Genomic DNA, 11,133 nt, shown 5'->3' with positions numbered 1-11,133 from the left:
TTTGAGGTAAATGACACTTCAAGAAATCAAGAATCAGTCAAAGAAAATCAAAGCAATGCAAAAATAGAAGAAAATATAAAATAATACATTAGAAAAGCATCAGAACGGGAATTAGACTGAGAGAAAATATAAGAATTATTGGACTACCTGAAATGACCCAATTTAAAAAAAAAAGGAACTCAGATGTTATCTTTCAAGAAATTATCAAGGATATCTGACCTAATAGTATAATACAGATGGTTAAATAGTCATTGACTGAATTCACTGATCACTTCCTGAAAGAGAATGCAAAATAAAATCTCAATGGAATATTTTAGGCAAATTCCAGAATTATCGGGTCAAGAAATAAAGGTATCCAGAAAGAAACAATTTAAATATAGTTTGCATTATATTTTAACACCATCATTATTAAATGATCAGAGGACCTGGAATAAGTTATTCAAGAAGGAAAAAAGATCTTTAATGACAGAATAGGCAACTCTACAGAAAAACATTCAGGGAAATCAGATGGACTTTCAATGAAATAGGAAACTTTAAAATTTGCTGATGAAAAGACCAGAGTTGAACAGGAAATATGATGTTTGAATTCAAAACATGAGAGATGATTAAAAATGTAAACAAGAAAGAAGAAAAAAGGAAAGTTTATTCAACTATTTACATAGGAATAAAAAATATGTGACTCCTGAGAACCATATTTCTATAAGGACAGTTAATGATTTTTGTCCTTCATTCTTGAAGAAGACAAGGACATCAGGGATCTGATTCCATGACAATCACGAAAATTTAATTTGAGTGATATCAGGTGAGGGGCAGGGTTTGTAGGGAGCTGTGCTAAGTCACCAGCATCACTTTCTCCTCTAGAGCCATCTGGTTCTTAAAAAGATATGAATGAGGATGACCGGAGATGGCTCTGGATGGGAGGAAATCAGAGTCAAGTCACTTGCCCAAGGTCACACTAGTGTCAATTATCTGATATTCTCCTGACTCCAATGCTGAAACTCTATCCATGTCAACACCTGCCTATTAGTTAGTAAGAACTAAGACAGAAGCATACATTGACATAAATTAATTTTGATGTATGATTAAAAAAATAAAAGCAGAAAAATATGCATTTAATCTAAAATCAAATGCCAAACACAAAAAGAAAATTAAGGAATCAGAGAAGAAATGATCAAAGTAGAAAACACTTTTCAATTGATAGAAATTTGGGGAACTATGATTATCAAAAATTTTCTCATCTTTCATGTCATTACTTTCCATAATTATTTTGTCTCTTATAAAGAAAACCAAAAATGTTCTACGGAATTCTTTGGAACTGGATATTATATAAATAATAAAATGCAATTTTAAACATTTTACAGAAAATTTTTGAAACTCTCATATCTATATGTCATTTAAATCCATAACTACAACTACAATACATCTGTATGAACTGAGAACCAAATCGCTTCTCAGAATATTTGGATTTTTCCTCTTCAACACTTTGATTGCATAAAGATGACTTATTTGATTCTTTTGAGGGAACCTGAGAGATAATGAATTCTATAGCCATAATACAAATTCAAACACACAAACACACATGCACATTAATTAATATTTCTTGAGCTCCAAACCAGTATAACTGAGTGGACTAATTGGCATGTTGCTTTTTACTACCCAGAGAAAATTACAACAGTACAAACATCTCTGCCTCTCTGTTTGACTGATTACCATGAATGCTGTCCCCAAGGAAATGCAAGAAATATCTACCAAGTGTGCAACTGATCTATAAAGCCATCCTGTCAAACTTGCTGTCCAACTTTAGCTACAAATATAATTGAGAAAATGGAAGGGAAATATGCTTCTCAAAAAAGTACAATAGAATTATGATGGCCAGAAAACAATGGGAATTTTATAATTTTCTGCCAATTTAGAATGAGTTGGATGGATTCTAGAGGTCTTTTTCAAGGAAAAAAAGAATTCAGTAATATCTTTATGCAATACAGACTAGAGAAAGTAATAGCAAGACATGTTGCCTTATTCAGGTAATGTACAATGAATTTGAATGGAATGCTTATTTTTCCTTTTGTTTTCACTTCTCTCCTTCCCTCCCTCTCTCCCTTTCTTCCTTCCTTCCTTTCCTTCTTTCTTTCTTTCTTTCTTTCTTTCTTTCTTTCTTTCTTTCTTTCTTTCTTTCTTTCTTTCCTTCCTTCCTTCCATTTTCCTTCATCCCTCTCTTCCTTTCTTCCATTCTGTTTCTTTGTTATTTGTTTGTATGTATGTTTGTTTCTTTCCTTCCTCCCTTCTTTCTTCCTTTTATTATGCCTTTCTTCCTCCTTTCTTTCTTCCTTTCTTCCCTCCTTCCTCATTTTTCTTCCTTCCTTCCTTCCTTCCTTCCTTCCTTCCTTCCTTCCTTCCTTCCTTCCTTCCTTCCTTCCTTCCTTCCTTCCTTCCTTCCTTCCTTCCTTCCTTCCTTCCTTCCTTCCTTCCTTCCTTCCTTCCTTCCTTCTTTCCTTTCTTCCTTCCTATCCTTGCTTCTTTCACTCCTTCCTTTTATCCTCCTTTCTATTATAAAGAAAGTGGTCATTTGTTGAAGTGCTTACATAGAAATATTTGTCTACTTTCTGAATGCAAAAGGGGATGGAGGAGAAAAAGGGAACATGATTCAGAAATGAAAATAAAAATGAGTTATATGTGTACATGAGTACATGTGTACAATTTATAGTGCATGAGAGCATGAGTATATGTATGTATGTTTGAATAAATGTATCTATGTATGTATTTAAATTTTTATGAAAATTAATGTGTCAAAACCTGATTCTTTTCCTTTAAAAATGTTTTCATAGGGTCGCTAGGTGGCATAGTGGATAAAGCACCCGCCCTGGAGTCAGGAGTACCTGGGTTCAAATCCAGTCTCAGATACTTAATAATTACCTAGCTCTGTGGGCTTGGGCAAGCCACTTTAACCCTGTTTGCCTTGCAAAAAACTAAAAAAACCTAAAAAATAAAAAAATAAATAAAAATGCTTTCATGGAGAATTAATGATCAAGAGAGAGCTGGATAATAATTGTGGCAGTCTTGGATCATTAATATTGACAGAATTCTTTAGGGATGTAGTGGGCATGAGAGAAAGGTATGTCTGAGGACAATTTGCTCCCTTGACTGCCATTCCATATGAGACAGATTTAGAGACAGGCCTTTCATTCTGATTGCATCATGAGTCAGAATAGAAGAAAATTGATATGATTAGATCAGGAGAGCCAGTGACCATCTATGGTAAATGTCAAATAAAGAGAGACTATTCACAGGAGCAGAGTAATAGAGAGGAACAGAGAGAGGAGCCAAAGTAGCAGACTTCATCATATTCCTGTCCATCTATGGGGGAAATATATTTTTCTATGAGCCTCCAACATTCACTTGCAACTTTGATTCAGTGGAAAAATGTATAGAAGGCAGTGACAGGAGAAACAAACATATAGTACCTTTCTACATTGCCACCAAATGCAAAGAATCTGTTTTAACTATGATTTTTTTTTTACTTCTGTCTTTATCTTCTCTGTTATTTACAGATATTCATAAAGATAAGATGTCTATGGCAAAGAAATACAATGATAAATTAAGACTGCTTCTCAATGAACTTTAAAACTTCAAGATATCAATTTTGTACAGGGTTTCTGGCCTAGGTTAGATTATCTATACTGATAAATTAATTTATAGATAATTAATACATTATAGAAAAAAGGAAATCAATTTGGTATCATTGGTTCCATTACTTTGCACCCATTCCTTAATTATTCTGGTTTTAATCGACAGAATTCTTAGGTACAGAAATATACTTTGCCAGTACAAGACTACACTTCTCAAATAATTATTAATGTTTTTCCTTTATAGTTAACTGGACATAGCCAGAGTCACAGAGTCAGAAAAAGGTAGTCCAGTATTCTTATGAAGTAATGATTAAAATGCAATACTGACTTTTCATCTTAACAAAGAGTATATAATTTATAATCTCTGACTAATGGACTGTGTAATTTCTTTTTTGAATACCTAAGTCACTCCCTTAATCTGAAAATGACTAACTTTACCACCATTGTCACTGAATTTCTCCTTTTGGGGTTTTCTGACACCCTAGAGCTGCAGATCTTATATTCTTTGCTTTTCTTTCTACTCTACTTAGCTGGCTTGATGGGGAATCTCCTCATTGTCATCATCACCACCTTTGACAGGAGACTCCACACCCCCATGTACTTTTTCCTTAGGAATTTGTCCATTGTGGATACCTGCTACATATCACTCACAGTTCCCCTAGCATCCATTAACTCCCTAATGAACAACAGGGTTATTTCATATTCTGGATGTGCAGCTCAGATATTTCTGATGGTCTTCATGGCTTATGTAGAGTTTACATTGCTCACCGTCATGGCCCGTGATCGCTATGTTGCCATCTGCCACCCACTTCATTACACAATGATCATGCGTCCCAGTGTCTGCATGAAGATGACTTTAATATGCCTGGTCACTGGCCTTTTTTATTCAGGGTTCCATACTGGTTACACATTTCGATTGTCTTTCTGTCAATCCAATGTGATCCATCAGTTCTTCTGTGATATTCCCTCTCTCCTCAAGATCTCTTGCTCAGACACATTCAGCAACATGTTATCCTTATACGCCTTGACTGTGGTGATTGGGGCTGGCTGCTTTGCCTTCATCACTGCTTCTTACATCAGAATATTTTCCACTGTGTTGAAATTTCCAGTGAAAGAAGACCAGAGAAAAGCCTTCTCTACTTGTGTTCCCCACATCATTGTGGTTTCTTTGTTCCTTTTTACAAGTTGCTATGTGTATCTAAAACCAATTTCAGATTCTGGGTCAACCAAAGAAATAATCCTTGCAATATTTTATTCCATAATACCTCCCCTTTTGAACCCCATTATATACAGCCTGAGGAATAAGCAGATAAAAGAGGCTTTAAGGGTAATAATGAAGAGGAAGATTTTGTTACCTAATCAAGCATAAGTTATCATACCATCCCACTGTTGGTGAACTTGATTCATCTGTCAATGACAAATTCTATTACGATATATTTTTTTTGTTCCTGATACTGTGGAATTATGAGATGTTCTTTACATCTTGATAGGTAGAGATGAATTGCTCATCTAAATGAATAGAAAGTCCTTAGATTTGCCTTTGATTTTATCAGTTCCATAATTATCGTTTTGAGGCATATTCAATACCTCAAAATAATATCATTCTTTATACTGACTTTCGGAGTACTGCTTATGATATTTAGATAAGGATTCTATGCCACATAGGATTCATAGGCTTTTCTTTACAATTCAAGTATGCACAGATCAGTCTGATTCCTTAGAACAAGATTGACTTCGTCTCCACTTTATGTGTCTGGGTGTTATCCTAGAAGGTCAATGCAGTGCTTTTCTTTTTTTAAATAACATGATGAATTTTTGCTTTGATCTAATATGAAATCGTGATCAACATTGCATGTAGCCTCCAAATGGCAAGCCACTCTTGTATCTTTGCCAAAAAAAAGAATCAGTCGTGATTAAAAAACTGAGCAACAATAACATCTACATTTGATATGAAAATACTCTTTTTTAATGTAGAAATTCAACGTATTTTTTCCAAAGAGTTAATAAGAATCTACAGGGAGCGATGGTAAGACTGATATGAACTTATACCAACTCGATTCTACCCATTTTTCTGATTCCAATTTTACTCTTCTTTCCACTAATTCTTGCTATTTCCCTAAAGACTGGAAAACAAAACAAAACAAAAATACAAACAAGGATGAGACTATGAATTTTCAAAAAGAAAATAAGAGTAAGAAAAATTAATATAGTAAAAGTAAAAAAGAGAAAGTGAGATGAATCTGCATTTTAATATAGGGGGAAAGAGTTTCGATATTACCACACAGATATTGTGGAACTGAACTTGAGAAAAGGTTTCCATTATTAAAATATAAATTGGGAGAAACTTAAAAATACACGGAGTTAGAGGAAAGAAAGTTTCAACTCTAGGGGCAGCTAGGTGAGCAGTGGATAGAGCACTGGAAGTGGAGCCAGGAGGACCTGACTGTAAATATCTGCTGTCACTTGCTACCTAAGTGACCCTGCACCATTAACTTAACTATGAGTACCAAAAATATGTTATGCTGATCCTGCTGCATAATTCTACTCTGTAAAAAATATTATTGAATGAGAAATGTGACTAAAATATAGTATAATTACATGATTGTAACTTATAACAGCATCATGTCTTTTAAGGAAAGTCAGGAATTTTTTGTTCAATATTTCAGAATAAAATCAAATGGATAAAATAGTGTTATCTTATTATTCCTGACCTGCTGCATTTCAGAGAAAATAATGTCACCAGCAACAACAAGAAAAGAAATGTGGGACACATTTAAGTCATAAAACTAATCAAGAATGGCTATCTTGAGTGTGAAGGTGCAATGCCTTTCTGTTATCCAGTTAATTACCCATAGGATAGATATGATAGTAACGAAATGTAAGAATTAATCCAAGTTCTCTGTTTTTGACTATTTGCAGGAACTGGATAATAAAAAAGGAGTGGCATTTGAAAATACTCTTATAATTTCTCATGTCATGCATCTAGGCACTCTCTACTGTTGTGGAATGGAAAAAAAGAAAGGCCTTTCTCACTCTTTCACTAAAAAGTCTTTATGTTTAGATCTACATTAGTTTATTCTGCATGAATGATATATATAAATGGCCTAAAATCATATAATGCATTTCTCAGTTGAGGCTCTGTATTCAAGGCAATAGATGAAGAGCTATCTATTGTATACATCTTGATATATATTTGATTATGTTATTATGTTGACAATAAATTAAGTTGCTGAATCATCTACATTCTGATTCTTTCTTTGAAAGCAAGAATATTTGATGTGTGAATATATTAGGGATTGAATAAGATTTGAGGACCTTTAGAGAAATTCCTATGGAGAGGAAAAGTACCTGTCTTAATTATTTCTTAATTTAGCTATCATAGGTGAGATCTTTATATTAAAAATGAATAATGGGGGGCAGCTAGGTGGTGCAGTGGATAAAACATCGGCCCTGGAGTCAAAAGTATCAGGGTTCAATTCTGGTCTCAGACACTTAATAATTACCTAGCCGTGTGGCCTTGGGCAAGCCACTTAACCCCATTTGTCTTGCAAAAAGAAATCCTAAAAAAATGAATAATGGTATCCAATACAATTTAACTGTCATATATTTAGTACACAGTTGGCGCTTTGAATTTCCAAAAACGATTCCTCCATACTGGAAACTACTATGCATTTTTGGGAGAAAAGAAACCTGGATGAACAAGGTTAATTTGACCTCTACAATGAATAAATAATGTAAATAGTTACAAAATTTAATAACTTTACTTTCTTATATTTAACTTACAATTACTTTCAAAATTTTTCTAAAACTATCAGAATCCTGCAATTTAGTTTAGAAAGAAAATACTACTTTGGAAGAAAATACTACATTTTCACATGGACATTCAATTAATTTCGCTTCTCTGTAGCATTTTCTTTCTATGAAGGAAAAGAATGAACTAAAGTTGAAATCTTCCTCACATACTTAAAATGTACGTGATTTATCTTCCTATCCAAATTCAGACACAGTATGGTATGATATAAAGAATCCTAAATTTCTCTGGGAGATCTCATTTCCAAATCCAGATCTTCTTATTATCCTTTTGCTATTTGTATGCAAGTCATTTTGTTCCCCTGACCCTTGATTCCTGGAAAACAAAGGGAATGAACTAAATGGTGTCTAAGTTTTCTACATCTAATTCAAGAGTTAAATTATTTAAAATTCAACAAGATTTTTGATTGTCTGAGAATTGTTTCCTTATGCATTACATTGAAATAATTTCCCCCAATAAGAAAATTCTGAGGGGATGTTTGTGACTGAAATCTTTCTTGCATTCATTAAACTGAGTCTCTATCCAGGATGAATTCTTTAATTTTGAATAAAGTGTCTTCTGAGTCTAAAGACTTTCCTCCATTGATTACACTACAAAAACATTTCTCTCCACTGTGACTTATTATGTTCTGTTTCCCCCTTTTGCTGAATGCTTTCTCACATTCATGGCATTTAAACAGTCTCTCAACAATATCTCTTTTATTTCCTATAAGATTTTCTTTTTCCTAATGTTTTTCCTAGATGCACTGTGTCCTGTCTCTCATTTTTTTTGATTGTCATGTTTGTCAAGCTTTTCTTTAAACAGATAAAGCAAGATATAGTATTTAATAAAATAAAATGGTGAGATGAATTTTCAAGAAATCAACAGCCACATGTCACATTTACTCATGCTTGGTTCAATAAAAACATACAATAGAAACAAAACATGTCTTACCATATAAAACTTTCAACCTATAATAATACTGTACTTTAATTATGTTCGTGTCTTCAAGTCTAACATTAAATTAAAAAAATTAAACACTATTATGGCTTTGAAGAGCACTTTATAATAAAATAATTCCTACTTTTTCTTTGTAGAAAAGTCAAGCATTTCCAAAATTCAGATTTCTCTTAACAGTATTTTACATAAAAGGAACACTCAAATAATTTGATTATATATTAACCTCAGAAAATGCTGACACATAAAGTTCAGCTAGTCAGGCAACTAACCATAGTGCGAAACAGAAAAGCAAAATAAAATAAACAAAACTTTATAAGTAAATTTCAAAAAATTAAGTTCACCTTCTACAATAAAAAAACAGAAAATGTAGCAATTTGCTTAAATAAATAAGCTGTGTTTCATGACACTTTATTATAAGGTCTGTATACCAGAACAGCTATAAACAGTTAATGACTCTTATTAAGAAATTACTGTAATAAATAACACAGGCTAAACAGAAGTGCATATTCTGAATTCCTATTGGTTGTAAACATTTGGCCTTATACTTCTCTTATCTTCATGTACATTACAGATGTGTACCAAATTCAGCATTCATCACCAATTATAGTTGGGATTATTTTTAAGAATTGTGTACAATATGGAAAATATGAAAATACTCATAAATAAAAAATGCTTTAGGAACAAATTGATATTTTCATGCATTTATGTATAATCTCATGTAAATTTCAAGTCAAGAATTTTTTTCCTGTAAAAATTTCAATTTCAAATAATAAATGAGAATCAATAAAAACCCAAAATAAACTAGTTTAAATGAATAAAAAAAGAATATCTACTGTTTTAGAATATCTAGTGTTTTAGTGCAGATGTTTCAGAATGTTGTATTTTTATGGAAATATGGGGAAAAGTTTTCATAGTAAAAGGTATTCAAGACACCTGTATTGATTTAAGTGATAAACCAATTGGACTAAGAAACTATGGGATGCCTATAGGCTCAGAATGCTTGTTAAAGGGGACCTCCCTACTATGGTTAAAAAAAAAAAACCCTCCTGAGGAATGCTGGCCAAGATGGTGGAGAGAAGCCAGTCACTGTGCTAAGGTCTCCTGGCTTTACTTCAGAAGTAATATGAATCAATCTTCTTAACAGAAATTTGATCTACAAAACCCAGAAAAAGAATCTAGGAGAAGAACATCTCCCAACAAAGACTGATTCAGGGGAGCGTGGATGAGCCGGGGGCACAGAGCAAAGAGTCAGCCCAGGGGCAGTGGGGTGAAGCCCAGGGCTAACCTGAGAACAGTCATGAAAGTTCTGGCTGTGTAAGTGGTGACCCAGTAGCTCCAGTGGAGTTAGTGGGGTAGTTACAGCAAAGACAGTTGTGGACATGGGTCTGCTCTGCTTAGCTGGTCTGGAGGACCAGAGCCACAGGCTCCATACTTTCAGGTGAGTCTTCTTCCCAGAACAAACATGGTAACAGCTCCCCCCATCCCCCCAGGCTCAGGTGTAGGCAGAAGATATCATATATAAATATAAAGAATAGCTTACATAATAGATTTGAACTTTGATGTGCAACTATGCTTCAAAAATTCTATTGTTCTATGGAAATATTAGTTTTTTCCTACAAAATAAAATTAAAATAAAATAGAAGCAAAAGGAAAATGTAAAAAAAAAGTTCAACATAAGGTAAAAGGAAGGTTCAGAAATTTTAATTTTTCAGTAAGGACGATGGCAAGAATATTCTTAGGTTGCATTACTTGCTCAGATCAATGATATTAAAAATCTAGAGATTTGATGGCACGGATATATATGGGAGCCTCTAGTGGTCATATATGAAACTGAAAGATGTGGAGATGAGTTAGATTTCATTCATCCCATGTGAACAATTTGTTATTGCTGTTGGTTAGCCATTGTTAATTCATATCTGACTCTGTGATACCTTTTGAGGCTTTCTTGGAAAGAGACTAGAGGAGCATTTCCTTGTTGAGTTTATTTTACAGATAAGGAAACTGCAGCAATTAGGGTTAAATTACTTGTTCAAGGTCATACTGCTGGTGAGTGTCTTAGGTCAAATTTGAACTCAAAAAGATGAGTTCCTACACTAGGTCTCATTTTCTATCTACTATGCTGCATAATTTCCTTTACTTAGGACTATTTCACACTGATAAGAAATACAAGGAAAGAGCTGAAGATTTTTAAAACTAAAGGACATTATTTTTTATGCCCAAAACAACTGCAACTCTAAGTGAGATTTAGCTGAAATATTCAAATAAATTCACGATATCACTTATTTGGAAAAATACATGTTGTAACTTATCAAAAACATGATCTTGTGAGACTATTGTTCATATCTTCCAACAAGATTGATAAAAATGTGCTAGAGCCCTTCTTCTATTTCAGAAATAAAGGCAGAGTCTAGGGGATAGTTTGCTGAAGCAGACACGGAGTATGTGGGTAATATCTTAGCTCCAGGTTCTCAGAAAGTTTTTTTATTCCCATTTTAAGTTCTTTGAGATGCTTTCCTTAGTTATAGTATAGCTTCTTTGTATCTTTATTTGGTCTATCCTTTATTTAGCCCAACACAGGAGTGACAATCAGGTTTTAATGGATAAACACTAATAAACACATGGGAATATGAGAAGTCCAGCATTTTTCACACCCTTTTGAAAAAAAAAAGCAAAGTTTTTTTTTTCAATCAAAGAAGAGGAAGGGAGGAGACCAAGGCCAATTCCAAAACCATTCCTCTCAAAAGTTAGTTCTTCCTC

At 33.5% G+C, this 11,133-nt stretch overlaps 1 protein-coding gene across 1 annotated transcript; it reads left to right on the top strand.

Annotated features, from left to right (window-relative positions):
• Positions 1–4,050: 4,050 nt before the first annotated feature.
• LOC141492871 (olfactory receptor 14C36-like) lies at positions 4,051–4,995 on the top strand. Its single transcript, XM_074193572.1, has one exon. It carries the CDS (start codon positions 4,051–4,053, stop codon positions 4,993–4,995), a length of 945 nt encoding a protein of 314 aa, XP_074049673.1.
• Positions 4,996–11,133: the final 6,138 nt, after the last annotated feature.

Source organism: Macrotis lagotis, chromosome 1 (genome assembly GCF_037893015.1).
Source record: "Macrotis lagotis isolate mMagLag1 chromosome 1, bilby.v1.9.chrom.fasta, whole genome shotgun sequence".
In the NCBI taxonomy this organism is placed as follows: Eukaryota; Metazoa; Chordata; class Mammalia; order Peramelemorphia; family Peramelidae; genus Macrotis; species Macrotis lagotis.
Note: the sequence above shows the minus strand (reverse complement) of the source record. Positions and strands in the feature narration are given on the sequence as shown.

Bases quoted from the DNA above. Each gene is read 5' to 3' on its own strand.
- LOC141492871 (XM_074193572.1), top strand. From the start codon at position 4,051: ATGACTAACTTTACCACCATTGTCACTGAATTTCTCCTTTTGGGGTTT.